Genomic DNA, 15386 nt, shown 5'->3' with positions numbered 1-15386 from the left:
GCCTATTTAAATGGTGTTTTGAAAGGTATGCTTAAGAGAAGAGCAACCTTTTTCATATTATTATGAACAGTAATAATATAAAAGGGTCTAGGCACTAAACTCATTATTCTCTAGGCAGAACTGACATCTTATATTTAGGAACTAATTTCACTGGTTTTCAGAAAACGTCCGAAAGTTTTCATGAGATAGAAGATTGTTTAATAAAATTACATGAAATCCATTCTTCAATCTTTACATTGGCTCCCTTTTTTTAAAATGAACCATTTTAAAACTTCCTTGAAATTAACCCTATATGAAATGTTTCAACAGATTAGTTTTAGCTCAGGATTTTCCCATTAATAAGGTAGATCTCAGGCTTCTCAGCTTCCTTGAAAATATCACTAGTGTACAGAATGTGGACTGTAGGTAATAATACTGTATTGCATGCTTGAAAGTTACTAACAGAGTAGATCTTAAGTGTTTTCGCCACCACCACCCGCCTCAACACACACACAAAGGTAACTGTGAGGTGCTGGATGTATTAATTTGATTGTAGCAATCATTTCACAATGTATGTGTATATCAAATCATCACGTTGTACACTTTAAATACATACAATTTTATTTGTCAATTATACTTCAATAAAGCTGGGGGGAAGCAAATGATACTATTAGTTTATACTAATGATTTTTTTAACTCTGTCTCTGGATCAAGAATATCTTTCTAGGGGGAAGGTATAGCTCAGTGGCAGAGTACGTACTTAGCATGCATGAGGTCCTGGATTCAATCCCCAGTACCTCCATTAAAAAACTAAATAAGTAAAATAAATAAATAAATGTAATTACCCCCTAAAGAATATCTTTCTATATTTAATGTAGGATATATTTTATACAAATTAGCTCTTGAATACTGATGGCATATTAAAGACAAATGAGATAACTGTTAAAACTAGGATCAAGCATCTCATATTTTAATTATCTCTTTTCCTATGTTCTTAATCTGCCTTAAAATTAACATAATTTTTTCCCTTGTGTATTCATCTCCCTATGTTCATGTTCATTGAAGGTATCATCATAAGCTAGAAACACAGTATTTTCCATTTGGCCTTCAAACTGTTAAACAAGTGAGCATAATATTGACTTATTAAAACTGTAAGTAAGTTTGTTAAAATTGGGTTAAACCCAATGTTATATAAATGAAAATTATTTAGACTTTTGTTGCCAAATTTTATTAGAAACCATGTGTGTTATGCTTTTTGAAACATGGAGGTCTTAGTATAAAGGTTGAGTTATTTTAGTGTACCATTTTTTATTTTTATTTTTTTACAATGATGTTGTTCTAAGTACAAGAGGAAAGTTGGAATGGTTGGAAAGTAAGAAGTAAGGCAGTTTTGTTGATTGCCATAACTCATTTCACATCCATTTGAAAGAAATTTGGCTGTCCTGAAAAGTCAGTTCCTGTAGAAACTTGTAGCTGAAAGTCAAGACTTTTCCCTGATGCTCTACCTCGCCACCCTTGTTGAAAGAATAGGGAGTTTTATGGAGTTTCCTCTAATTTTTAGTTTTGTGCATGACAAAATATGGTTGGCAATATGTTCTCTTGGAAGCTAAACTCTTACACAGATGTCTTGTGGTCCTCAATTTTAGTCCCACAGCCTAGATATACCTGGGAAAATTCATGGCAGAATAAGGAAAAAAATGTTTGTTTCTAGGAGGAATAAAATGCTCTAGTTAACCACTTGCAGCATTTAGAAATAAAACAGAAAATGGAATTCAGAAGCAATAGTTATCCTATATTATTCTCTTCTTTTTTTAGGTATCTAAATTCAGAGCAGCTTTGATTAAAAATATAAGTTAAATACTTTTGGAAAAATGTTAAATAAAAGACAAATAACCTCATATTTACTCCTGGACAAGTAACAGATTTCCAATTACTTCCTGTATTGTTATTGCTTAACCTAAGTCTCCCTGTACCAATTTGTAATTAATTTTAAACTCCACCTCATGTCACTTCCTGTTTCTGTTCCTTAGTATAAAGAACAGTCCTGAAAATAAATTTATTGGTGGTCATACAAGCAATGTATTAGGCTAAATCATCTCCTGGTTTTATAACTGGGTTCTAAATTATAAAACAAAATGAAGCTAGTATATGACATAATTCACTCTGTTTCTTCTATTTCCTAGCTTTCTGTTTTGGAACTTTAGAGAAAAATAAAACCAAGGAACCTAATCTAACGTTTTTAGATGTTCTTATAAGCTTTCCTTTTTGCTGTTTTGGATTCTACTCTTCAGTGTTAACTTATGCTGATTTGCTAGATTTGCACTCTTGTGACTAAAAAATAATGCAAGTTATGTTTGTTTTAATTCCATTTTTGGTGTAAAATAATAGGCCCTAAAACATTCAATCAAATTGTTAGTTTAGCTTGAGTGACAAGTTTAATTTTTTTTTCTTCTTTTCTTATTGACTCCTCCTCATAGAAAATGTGCTCTTTAATCTGCAAATCTAAAATTAATAGATGTGAAGTGCAAATTATCATAATATCATTTTCCTGTTACTGTGGAAAGTCAAATATTTTGCAAGTGTGAGTAAAGGAAGTTCATATAGTTTCCAACTGAAATATGTTTGGCTTTTAAGTGATTTTAATGTTTGGAGAGCATACATTTTTATTAAATATGTTTCTGCTGCTCATATGTTAATCAGAATATCTTAAAATATGTTAGATGAATTAACAAAAAGAACTGAAGGACATATTTATAGACCTAAATGGATGGATAGTTTCAATTTTGAAATGTTGTTTTGCTTATACTTGTCCCCACCAAACAAACAAAAAAAACCCCCCAAAAAACTCCAAAAATTTTATGAATTATCATTTCTAGGGGTTTCCTTATTTTATTATTTATACACATATGATTTTATGTCTCCAATTAGAAATTTTCTTTTAAGGTGATTAATATTTTGTCCTGTGAAAAGTAAAAATTATTAGAGAATTAGAATGAAAAGTATCATATATCTACAATCAGCAGCTGCATTGTAATATAATCTGATTCATGACAAATTATGGGAATACTGAGGAAAATATATTCTACTGGTATAACTGTAGTTGGCAAACATTCTTAAATTTTACATTTTTACAAAATGTTGGATCTTACTTTCCTTATCAATAAATAAATCATTAAGTATTTTAGTTTCTTCCTTATAGTAATTTTACTTAACAGTGTTAATACCAGGTATTTAGTTAATAAAATTAATACCAGTCAGTTTGTAATCTGTATCTCCTATGCTGTAGGCACTGTTCTGAGTGCCTGCAGTTCTGTTTAACTTGATCTTCCCACGAGGTGAGTGCTGTCATAACCCTCACTTGATAGATGACGAGTCTGAGACAGAGACATTAAGTGATTTTTCCCAAGATTGTATGATAAGGGGTAAAGCTAAGATCTGAACCTAGGAAAGCAGTCTCTAGATTTGATGCTCTCAGCTACTGCACTCTCTTCTCTTTCTGCAGTTTCAAGGACAGGGTAGGACTAAAGAAGTCAACTTCAAAGCTCTGCCCCTTTATGGTTTCTTAGTCCTGCAAGCTTAAAATCAGAATCTAAAAGGTAGGGTTTTTTTTTTTCAAAGGAATAACATTCTTCTACAGACCATCTTTTCTGTCTACCCTCAAAACAAGAAGATAACATCTGGAGTTGAATTCTGTTGTTTATTTTCTCCTGACCTTAACGAAAAGGAGTTTTATCTCCAAGACCACCCTAATGACATCCAGACCACCAACAGGATTAACTGTGATGGGAATTTAGCACATGTTTTACTAGATACAGAGAAGCAGAATCCTAATGGCAGCAACAGCAAACAGATAAGGCCCATGTAGCCAGTGCAAAAAACATCCTTAGGGTGTCTCACTAAAGATGCTCATTTTCAGAAAATACAGTTACAAAATGATTCGTATTAATGAACCTCTAACTTCATTAAAAGGTTCCCATCTAAATTTGGACAATACGAACATACTAGGCAGCTCCAGAAAGTGGCTTTGATTTTAATTAACTTGCTAAACCCAGTTCCTCTTTGCTGTCCTCTGCACAACACACTCTATAGAAAACAAACAAACTTATTTCAGAAAAATAAGTGCCCTTTTGCTGAAGCAGTAATTACTTCATGTGAGTTTTCAAAGCAAATTTAACTTTTAATAGGTTCTGGACCCTTTGTCTTCAATTTTTACATCTTTGGGGCATTTTAATTTTTGTGCTTTTCTTTGAACTTTTCATTTTGTTCACCAAGACTACATTTTAAACAGCAGTTCTTGACCTCAGTCATGGAAAATACAAGGGTTTTATTAGTTAATCTGAAAGGAATCCATTTCTGCTGTGTTTTCATTAGGCACAGACAGAAATTCTAGTGGTTAATGTAACTCCCCAAACTGCAGTTAACAAATGATTTGTGTAAGAATTGCTATCTCACTTTTTCCGTTGTCATCTTGACATGAAACAGGCAAAGTTTCCCCTTTGAAAATTCCAGATTTTTTTACACCATACCACCCCCTCCTTTTTTTTCTCTTTCTTTTTTCTTTTGAGTGTGGAAAATAGCATGGACCTTTTTTCTAGGGAAAACTGTTTTACAAGAAACAGCCCACTGAGACGTTTCCAGAAAGTTACTGTAGACCTGGAAACTTTACAAATGTTCTTCATGTCCAGCAAAGGCAATAACATCTTTTATCCTTAAAACTTTAACTCTTAAGCAATCCACTTTAATCACTTCAAGGTGGTGACATCATTTGATGTTACAAAACGGAAGAACTGAGCTACATAATCTTTGGAACTGTGCGCTGGAGTCATCCATGTTGGAAACCATGGGGTTTCAGTAGATGGCACTCTTCTCCCTGAGTGACTACCCAAGGTCTGGCAAGCAACTCTGGGTGTGGAACACGGGGCTTGGTGAGGGCTTTTAGTCTCAACGCTACTCCTGGAAAACTTACATCCAATGGTTCTTGATTTTTAAAAATCAGTCTGTAGGTAAGCCATCAACCCATGAATCTGAATTAGTTAAAAGCGCACAATCATGGTCTCTCCTCCTTTCCCAGAAGGGTTGCTGTGGCTTTGCTTTTTTTCTCTTACAAGACGGAGATGTTTACTCTCAGACTTTAATTGGAATATCCTAGTTACATATAGATAGATAGGTCTTGAGATCATCTGATGTTGAATACTATAGAGGTGGGTAGGAAATACAAAGTATCATGAATGAAAAACACAAAATTTTGTATCAGTACTTTATTTACTTGGAATTTATGTTATTACAGAACTGAAGATAATTTCTGGTTAAGTGACAAAAAAGCTTCCTACTTTAAAAGTAGATTTACCAATTCAAAGTGTTAAACAGAAAAAAACTATCTTTTTTTTTAAACTCTAGAAATATATTAGCTTATATGTTTTCTAGGACAATATACGATTTTTTAGTATCTCCTATCAATGACAGTTACAAAAATAAGAAAATTCAGATATTCTGGATTTAATGTATATTTTGTATTCTCTAATTACCTAAGATTTAACAAAATTTTGGTTCCTAGTTGTGTAATACCAGCTAAAGCCCTGAATCTGTGTTAGATGCCTGACACTTAAATATGTGAGCAATTATGCATCCTTTCCTCTTAAAAGTATAATTGTTTCTAGTGATTTTGTGCTTTTTTTTCATTAGTTTGGTATGCTTAATTTTAGGGGCAACACAATCCAGAAAACTTAAATGTTGTTTGATCAGTTACAAATTCCTTCTTAAAACATAATAACCTGTAATAAGGAACTGATTCTCTCAATCCATTTATGGTGGACTTTAATTTTAAAATAATTAAAGGCCTACAGTTCATTATCATAGTGGAATTATCAGAGTAATAAAATATAACCTCAAATATTAGAATAATTTTAATTAAAATAAAGTTTATCTCCTTGCCCTGATGAAGCAATGTTGTTTAATAATATCTTTAAGAATTTTAATCTATCTAATAGGGAGAGACCAAAATACTTATGTCAAGTATTCTACAAAAATCAGAAATGACAAATATTAAAAAAATAGTTTCATGTTTTATGTGGAATAGTTATATATGAAATTTTGAATATGGCCATAACATTGAAGCCCATTTCCAAAGTCTTAGAATATTGTTACTATGTGTTTGTGTGTGAGGATGTGTGTTTGACAATATTTTACCAGTAATATACGTATTTTCTTAGGAAAGTAGAGTTTAATATTTGACATTCATACATGTGATATTTTTAAATCTCATGATAAAATACGGAATCCAGCTGGGTAACATTTTTGTTGGCATTGATTATGCAAATGTAAGTGTCTGCCAGCCACTAGGTGGCGAGTCTTTGTGCTTAAAATTTGGCATGTTTATAATCTACAGGAAATATAAAACAGACCATATTTCTCCATTGGTGGAATAAAATACATGAATTAAATAGAACTTTCACTAAGATTTGTAAAACGATCAAAATTCTTTGTGAGGACATGTTTTATGCTCCAGAAAATTTGTGTGACTAGACTAGAAGTTAGTGTTCATTAGTGCTGTTCTGTTTCTCTCTGGGAACCTCAGGGCATTTATCAGAAACCCAGAACTAGATATGACTATTCTCGATGTGCTGTATATTTGACCACCTCCTATAACTTCCCCAAAGATAATCTACTAGCAAGATTTTTTCTTTTTTTTGGTAAAACCTACAGGGAACATAAATTGTATTATCTTAAAAAGCTTAAACTTTTTTTTTCCATGACAAAAGCAGTAAGCTGCTTCTTTCGAGCCTAAAAACATGCAAATATATCAGGAAAATGTTATTGTTATTAATTTTAATCTGCAGCTAAAGAGAAAAGGGAAGATAAAAAGAATCTATGTGATATAAAGATCCTGTAAATATCAAACCCTTTTTTTTCCCCTTTAGAGTGGAGTGGAGAAGAAAAATAGCCATAATGATTATGAAAAATTGGAACCACCAGGCAATTACAAATATTTTGTCACTCTTTTGAACTCAACACCAAAGGTTTGCACTTTTTCCAATAAATGGGAACTTTGTGATTTTTTTTCCCCCCAGACATTAGGAGAATTTAAGAGCTTTAAAAAAGGTAAAAATCTTTCTTGAGGTGGGGGTGTAGCAGAAGTCATTTGGTATCCTACTCAAGGACTGGGATTTGTAGCATCTTCTGGGAGAATAGAATGGGGAGGGGGAGGGGAGAGGGACAGAGAGGAAGGAAGATTGAGAATTTAAGGGGAGGAAAGAGGGAGGAGGCAAGAAGAGGGAAGAAAGAAAAGAGATGGAGGCAGAGGGGGGACACTTGGGGATGAGGGGGGGGGTGATGGAAGAAGGGGAAAGGGAGGAGGAGAGATGAGGAGAGATGGCCTTGCCTAGGAAGGGGGTGGGGTGACGAGTGGAGGGACGAAAAGGGGGAGGAAGTCCAGAAGAGATAAGAAGGTGGAGAAAGAAGGGGAGAAGGGGACTGAGGAGGAGAGGAAGTGAAGGAAACAAGGCAGATGGGTGTTTCTTTTCTTTTGTGGCCATAGGCTGAACAGAACTGAAGAAATGTCCCTGGGAGTTCCCCCCCCACTTACATATTTGACCTGTGAGGACATTAAAGATATTTAATATTAAAACTGAAAAACTATTTTCAGACACTGCATTTGCCAAAACTATACATTTAAAAGTAAACATTTTTTATTATGTGCAAATAGAAATTGATGTGTCACGATTTCTTCTAGCTTCTTCAAATTTAGCCTTTAAATATTTATTTCTATGAAAGCTTTAATTCCTGTATGCTCAATATTTTCATGACGAGGAGAAACATATGAATGAACAGAAATCCTTTCACACAATCAAGTAATGAAACAAAAAGGGTTTTGAGGAAATTAGAAGATAAAAACCATTGTTTGCACTTATTAGAAAATACCACAAATCAACTTTTGGAAGTCAGTACTAGTAGCTTTACCCTGTTTGCAGAAAAGTCAAGCATTCCTATTGAAAATGTTTTAATAAATATTCTCTTTATTAATGTAAATGCAGTTAAAATGTGGAACATGCAGAAAACACTCAACCCTTAACAATCAATTTTTAGGAAATAAGTGTTAATCCACCACGTAAGTGCTTGAAACACAATAAAAATAGGAATGATGAAACATTTTTACAGTTTGAACCCTTGTTAGCTTGTTGCCATTTTACAGAAATATATTCAGTGAGTCTAGTAACATGTAGTATTATTCTTTTAGACTATTCTTAATGCATGCTAGTTTTTAAATGCATTATCTTACTGGGTAAACAATGCTTACTTAACACTCTACCCTGACAAAGAATCCAGCTTACAAAGGAGAGCATAAAAGTATTACAAGAGACCAATAACTTCCAGACCTCCCAGGGAAGCATTCCAAGATGTTAACAATCCAGGAGGGAAACTTTTTAAAGCTATTTTAAAAGTTTCCAGTGCCGTTAACATGAAAACAAGTTAGCGCAAGAACATCTTTATCCTAAGCAAGCAGAGAACTTTAAAATACAAAAATGACAATATTCTCTTTAAGCAAATGTGAAAAAGCAGCATTCTGGTCATTTCTACATTTCACAACCGGGAGCTTCCAGAGGAAATCAGCTTTTAGGAGACGGATTACCCTTTTCTACCTATTTGTAAGGAGAAGTAAAGACACAAACCCCATAAAGTTTCTTGAAATCGGTACCTACTCACCTTCCTGTTGTGCCAAAATAACAGTGGGATGAAGCAGAGCAAAAAGTAACCAGGTCACCTTTTGCACAAAGCTCATCATGTCTAAATATCAGACATGAGACTCTTTGTGCAAAAAGGAGAAAAGAAAAGCAGTTCAAAGTAGCACCATCGGTTGTTCCCTGCCCTTCAGCACCGGGCCCGTCATAAAACTCAGCCACTGAGATTCCTGTGCTTTGGCCTTAAATAGGAAAAAGTTTGGCTTCCCTCACTTTCCAGCCCCTTTCTGAAATATGAGAGCAGCACCCATCCCCTTAGCAGTAAAAGAAATGATTAATATGTCTTTTTTCCCTTATGGAAGACACAACCCACAAAGTAAGAAAAACAGCACATCTGGAGCTTGTGTGCATCTGTTTATGTATAAGTTTGTTACATACTTTAGTCATATGTATGTTTGTGTAACTCCAGAATACACATGAAAAAGCCCTGCCTGGTGTTGTAATAAAGCATTAGATGTATGGATTTTTTAAAATCTCCCCTTATAACATTAGCGACTGCATAATTTTGAGAACTTGCTTGATGCCCTTTTCTTGGGCATGACTAATTTGCAAATCTGATCTTCCTAGAAGTTTTTTTCTCTTGGGATTTTGCCAGAATCCACCCTAACTCAATTTAAATAGGGAGCTGTAAAAGATTAACTGAAAGAAAAGCCCCTGTCCCTTTCATTCATCCAACCCCCCTGGGTCTTGGAAGTTCAGTTTTAGGCACATGTCAAAAGACTAAGCGTCTAAGGTATGTTTGAGTGACACCTTGAAAGTCAGATGCTTGTCTGTAACTCTTTCTATTTCTCACAAGTGTCTTTACCAGTGAAAGAGCGATTCCTTGTGAGATTTCAAATTTTGTGCTGCTTGTGAAAGATGAAATGGATTTTTCTAGAGCAAAATTTAGCCTTTTCAGTTCTTGACTTTGTAAGAAGCAGAAAGAGAAAGAGCTTATTGCGTGGAATATCAAAAGAGTACCAGAAGTTCTCATTTTATCTGGATTGGTATAAATATTAAAATAAATATTTCTAAATTTAGACTTTCATATGTATAATTACCAGACCACATTCACATAGCTTTTCAATGTATTTCTGGATCTAAGGAGTAATTTCCGGGTCATATTTGAAAGAGATGCACATGCCATTTATTGGTCTTTGATATCTCTTTGCAAGAAAAATATGCTTGTCCACAACTGTAAGTTATTTCTAGTAATCAACAGAATTCTTTACACCCTCATCATCAATCCAGAGTTCCTTTATTCATCTCTGCATTCTCCTTGAGTTATTAATTCTAATCAAGGTCAACAGCATTTACTTCATTTTTTTTCATGTCAACTTAACCATGCTCCTCTCCATGCATATATGTGTTCATAAAATTTCCCCCAGCTGCCCCCAATTCATGGAAGTCACTTCTCTAATACCTAGTTCAAAACTTTTCTCCATTAAACTTGTTTTCCTCTTCTTTCTCTTTCTCCCAATTCATGTTACTCAGTTTTCACTCAGTTCTTGTGTTATTTGGACAATCCCAGGTGCACATCTCTTCTGTAAGCAGGGACAGTGGCACACTCCCCTCCCTACAGGCCCAGTGACAAAAAGCACAAGCCTGTCTCAATGTAGATGACATCATCTGGTGACAGGAAAAGAAGACTAGTTGGACCAATCTCTTTTGCATCTTCTGATTTTGGACTAAGGAGTCACGACTTGAGGGAAAAAAAAACAATTGAACAGTCATGAAAATAAGCTTCGTTACTAGATCACAGTAGAGATGTTGTGGAAAAAACTGTTACATACATCTTTCTGTCCTCCAGTCAGTCATCTTCATTTTATACTTAAAAAAAAATCTTCCTGTGTTCAAACCAATTCAGAAACATGATTCATTTTTCTCCTGGTGTCTTTGACACTTGCATAAAAAATTCATATATTTGTATTTATTACCTTATTATTTTTAAATGATCAATAAAGGTTGAACTGTGTTAAATTTCTTCATTAGAATTGTTTTCCAGTGTGAAAAGTTAGATATATTATTTTGAAAATAATGGTTTTTAAGCTTTATTTCAGATATTACATGTGCAATTTCTATTGTATTTTTGGTTTGTCCCCACATTTTTACTTTGTCTATTCAAATGAAAGTTTTATATGCATGAGAAAAATTCATGATTGATGCACTCATTTTAGAGTTAGCTGGAAAAAAAATAGAGCTAGTTGATATTTTGCACACAAAAGTATTGTTGGGTTTTAAGTTATCCATGAGAGGTCCAGAGATGAATCTCACACGCCAGATTTTTTGATTTAGTATTCTTCACTACCTCAAACATATCGGGAGGTCCTGCACCAGGATCCTTTGCATTCTGTGTCTTAGATCTTATTTTTCCTCTTCATATCAAAATGTTTTCTAATACAGTGTCCAGATGGGTGTGGATCTCAGCTGGTGTCATGACTGGGTGAAGTACACACACTGGTGAATTCGATTATGCAATCCAAGAGCTGATGTCCTCATAGTAATCTAGACACACGTTTCTTTCTACACATCCCTGCCTTCCCTGATATTAACCAGCTCACGTGGACATGTCGTTTTGCTCTCTGGATTGCATTTAGAGTGTTAACACAAATCTAAGCGTCTGCAACAACTAAAGCACTGATTAATCTGGTTCTCCTTTCACAAAGAAAGTGACTAGAAAGATGAGGCATAGCAAGGGTGTGGCAATTATCAAACAAAAATTCAAATCTTCTCCAGTTCAGTGGAAAGTGGAGCCTGGGAGAGATGCATAAGCACAGCTGTGATGAACTCAGTAGGCCAGCTAATGTCAGCAGCGCTCCCTTCAATAGCAATAAGAAAATCAATCATCTCCACCATGAAAAACACCAGGAAGGGAAGTCTTTCTCTCTCTCACTTGTACTGCTTCATGTGTGATTTTCTTTTTTAAGCAAAGGTGATGCATTTTTCTATGGACATTTTCTATATGCTTTTAAATCACTGTAAGTCCCTTTAAAATGGATCTGTGATAAGATTTAATTAAAAATATACTGACTCCATAGCAGGATTGAGGCCTAAAATAGGATAGCATACAATCCAATTTGTAAAATACAGTATGCAAGTTTTCTCTCCTATTCCTAGAGAGGTGGATGGGTTCACTTACTTTATATGGTGAAATCATGTTTGGAAAGATGTGTTCCTTTTAAAATAATTTAAAGAAATACCAATACGTGTGTAGTAGAGCCAGAATGTGGTTGAAAGTGTCATGTTGTAGTTGAAGGACTTGGGCATATCTACAGCTACAGATGTATCTTAAGATTGAGGCAATGGTAGTGGGACATGACGTGCAAATTTTTCAATAACTGTGATCAATTCTGCAAGACCATTTTTCTTTAATTTTCTCTTATTCCCCAAGGTAAAGTTAATTGTTCCTTACTTTTGTTCCTATAGAACTGTATTGATAACCACTTCTCCCTAGCCTAGAAATTTTATTTTTTGGCATAACTCACATTTCATTGACATTTAGTAAAGCAAAGTGTACTACAATGTACTAATTTTCGGAAACACTAAGAATCTCTATTCTTACCTATTTTTTATATCCTTTGCTATTAAGCCTGAGGTTCTGCATTTCTCTCCTTGTGTTTTTCAGCTGAAAATTACCCCAAGAGTGAACAGAAAGTTCAAAGAGGTTACACGACTCTTAAAATTACTCATTGGAATTGGAATCAAGTAGCACACTTTCCAAACTTTTTTCACCATGTTTTCCACTTGGATTAGTCACTGATGTGGTAAGAATGTTTTTATGCAATTTAGGAATTGGGAGAATACATTTTTTTCTTAAGGAAGGACTGTAAAAAGATGGAGAAAAGGGAAAGGGTACAGTTGTAGAGTTAATGGTCAATTAAAAAAGAAATATTCTGATTTTGGCTAGTCATTAATCTCTAGTCAATTTCCAGTGTTGCTATAATTTTAAAAATTTTGAGTAAATACTCATTAATTTATGCTGAATGATGGAGCTCAATCTTAGGGGCATGCAAGAGAATTCACATATGTGTTTGTATGTTTATATGTGTCTGTGTATGTTTATATATAATAGACATGCACATATATTTTAAACTATATTCACATATACTTTTAGAGGTTGACCAAAAATTGAGTCAGTAAAATTTTCTGGAAACTGCTTTAATGTACATGTTCAAATTGTGAACGTTTCTGAAGTACTGTAATTATGTCCTCCTGGGATGAAGTCTTTATATACTTCTGTTTCAATGATATTTATTGTCCATTGTAATTACTATAATTATAGTTAAAAGCATGGAAAATTGGCATCCATCTTATTACCTAACATACAGCCTCATCCCAGAACAGTATGATTATTCTATAAATTTTGCCACAAAGGTGACACAGAGTCTGGGATGTAACATTTTGTAGGAGTTCAGAAGTTCCCTGCTGGGTCTTCAGTTAACTTAATCATTCTCAGGATTGAGGCTCCACTCTGCAAATCTCACTAGACTCTCTATCAAATATAATTTGTCATCTGAGTCATACATAGGAATTTTCAGCGGTATCCAGCACAGCTGCAATAGCTTTTCAAAAGAAGCCAATTCTGTCTGAAGATAAAAAGAAGGCTCAAATCACGATCTTCTGATAGAAGCATGAGATAGGCCAAACCCAAACTTGTTGGATTTACATGCTTCAAATGGAAACTGATTTTAATTCCTTTCAAAATTTTTATATGCAGATATTCCATGAGGGGCCATATTTAGGATCTTTTAATCCAAAGAATTCTTTAGAACACAGAAATTTAGAGCCATCTGCTTTTCTCTCCCAAAATAAATGGAAGTAAATGTGGCCTTTCCAGGTGTAGCTTATCCCAACTATTGCTCTGTGCAACTAACCCTTCTTCAGGTCAGCATTATTACTCATGTGAAAAATATTCTGCTTGTGAGGGGAGGGTATAGCTCAGTGGAAGAGTGCATGCTTAGCATGCATGAGGTCCTGGGTTCAATCCCTGGTACCTCCACTAAAGAAAAAGCATATTAAAAAAAATTCTGTGTAATTGTCTGAAGATTGAATTTTTGTCTATACTTTAAATCATGTTTAAGGAAGCTCTAAATTTAGGCATGTTATTAGTCTATGGAATAATTTCAACATTAGATTCTTGGTAGAAGAAAACTATGTTAAATACGCTCATTTTCTTCCCAAGAATCCAAGTATTGTCCTCTGGAGTCTTGGCTTTCATGAGGCAATGTCCATTTTAGTAACTTTGCTTTATATTTATGTTTATTTATATATTTATTTTATTCCTGCTTATAGGCTCTTCTTATTTTTTACTTCCATCCCCCTTTAAAAATTATGCACAGCAGTAAGCACAGTCCTGTGTAGATAAAAGGTAATATATGATAAATGTAAAAAGGGATGACTGGATTGGAATGGAGTAGTTAAAATACTAGGCAATCTCCTTCTGCCATCTTGGGGCCTGCGGATGCCTGCTGGGAACAAGATTTCTAACATGCAGATACATCTGAAAGGCTGTGAGGCCATTTTTCCTGGTTTAAGTGGGATCTCCAGAACCAGACAGACCACCACACAGCTCTTCTTAAAACTGAAGATTCTAATGTGTGAAATAAAACTGAATTCTACTTGGGCAAGAAATGTTCTTGTGTGGACAAAGCAAAGAACACAGTGACTCCTGGTGGCAAACCAAACAAAACCAAAAAAATCTGGTGAAAAAGCCATTCCACTCATGCCCATGGAAACAGTGGCATGATTTGTGCCAAATTCTGAAGGAATCTTTCTGCTAAGGTCATTGGACACAAAGTCCGTGTGATGCTGCATCCCTCAAAGTTTTAAACTTATTAAAAAGTAAATAAAAGTGTGGGGGAAAATTAGATGTTTAATAATACAGAGTTTTCTTAGAATTTACAGGATCTCTACCCTTCACCATTTTATAGATGTTAGATTCATTTCATGAAGCGATTCAGTCAAAACATCTGACTAATGAAAATAAACTACTCCAAGTAGAAAGTTTCCACATAAAAATTAGGCCATCTTGATTATTCAAAGTGCTAATCTTTGGATGATGATACTGAGTAGATTAATATTATTTTATTTCTATTCTTTCATATCCAGTCATCCTCTCCATTTACCAGCCCCACCCCAACACACTTTTAGATAATTTTCTGATATGCCACTCATTCTGATTCAGACATTAACCTCTTAACAAATCAAATGGCTTTTTTTTTCCCAGTACCTAACATATTTATTTGTTTCCATGCCTTTGCTTATAATGCCTTTCTGTGTGAAATGATCTCTCATCATCCCTATATGCTCAAATCCTGCTCAATTTTTAACACCCAACCCAAAGATTACCTAATTGAGGAAAATCTCTCTGATCCTCCCCATTCAGATCATTCTCCTCCTCCTCTAGTCTCCCTTACCTTTCCCATGGCTCTTAATTTCTTTTAATTTACAGTGTTTTATCTCCTTTACTAGACTGAAAGCTACTCCAGGGCAAGATTCAGGTTCATTCATTATTTTTATACCCAGTTGCAGCTATTACAGGGCCATGCATAGAGTCTACAATTAATAAATATCAAGTGGCATGTGATTTACAATATGAAACATTTAATCCAATGAAATGCATGTGAAGTAATCTATTTCCTTTGTACCCTTTAGAACTCATGTAATTTTCAATAAGTTAATTATTCCCAGTAT

At 34.3% G+C, this 15386-nt stretch overlaps 1 protein-coding gene across 2 annotated transcripts in view; it reads right to left on the bottom strand.

The window, feature by feature from the left end:
- Positions 1–8887, bottom strand: part of COL3A1 (collagen type III alpha 1 chain) — a 39246-nt gene extending 30359 nt beyond the window's left edge. For both annotated transcript variants that reach the window (XM_006189232.3, XM_032479899.1), the window contains exon 1: positions 8680–8887. In XM_006189232.3, coding sequence (XP_006189294.1) covers positions 8680–8758 — 79 coding nt within the window. In that variant the 5' untranslated portion in view covers positions 8759–8887. The remainder of the gene's footprint in view (positions 1–8679) is intronic.
- Between the last annotated feature and the right edge of the window lie 6499 nt (positions 8888–15386).

This window comes from Camelus ferus, chromosome 5 (assembly GCF_009834535.1).
Source record: "Camelus ferus isolate YT-003-E chromosome 5, BCGSAC_Cfer_1.0, whole genome shotgun sequence".
Lineage (NCBI taxonomy): Eukaryota > Metazoa > Chordata > Mammalia > Artiodactyla > Camelidae > Camelus > Camelus ferus.
The sequence above is the reverse complement of the archived record's forward strand: the minus strand, read 5'-3'. Positions and strand labels throughout refer to the sequence as shown.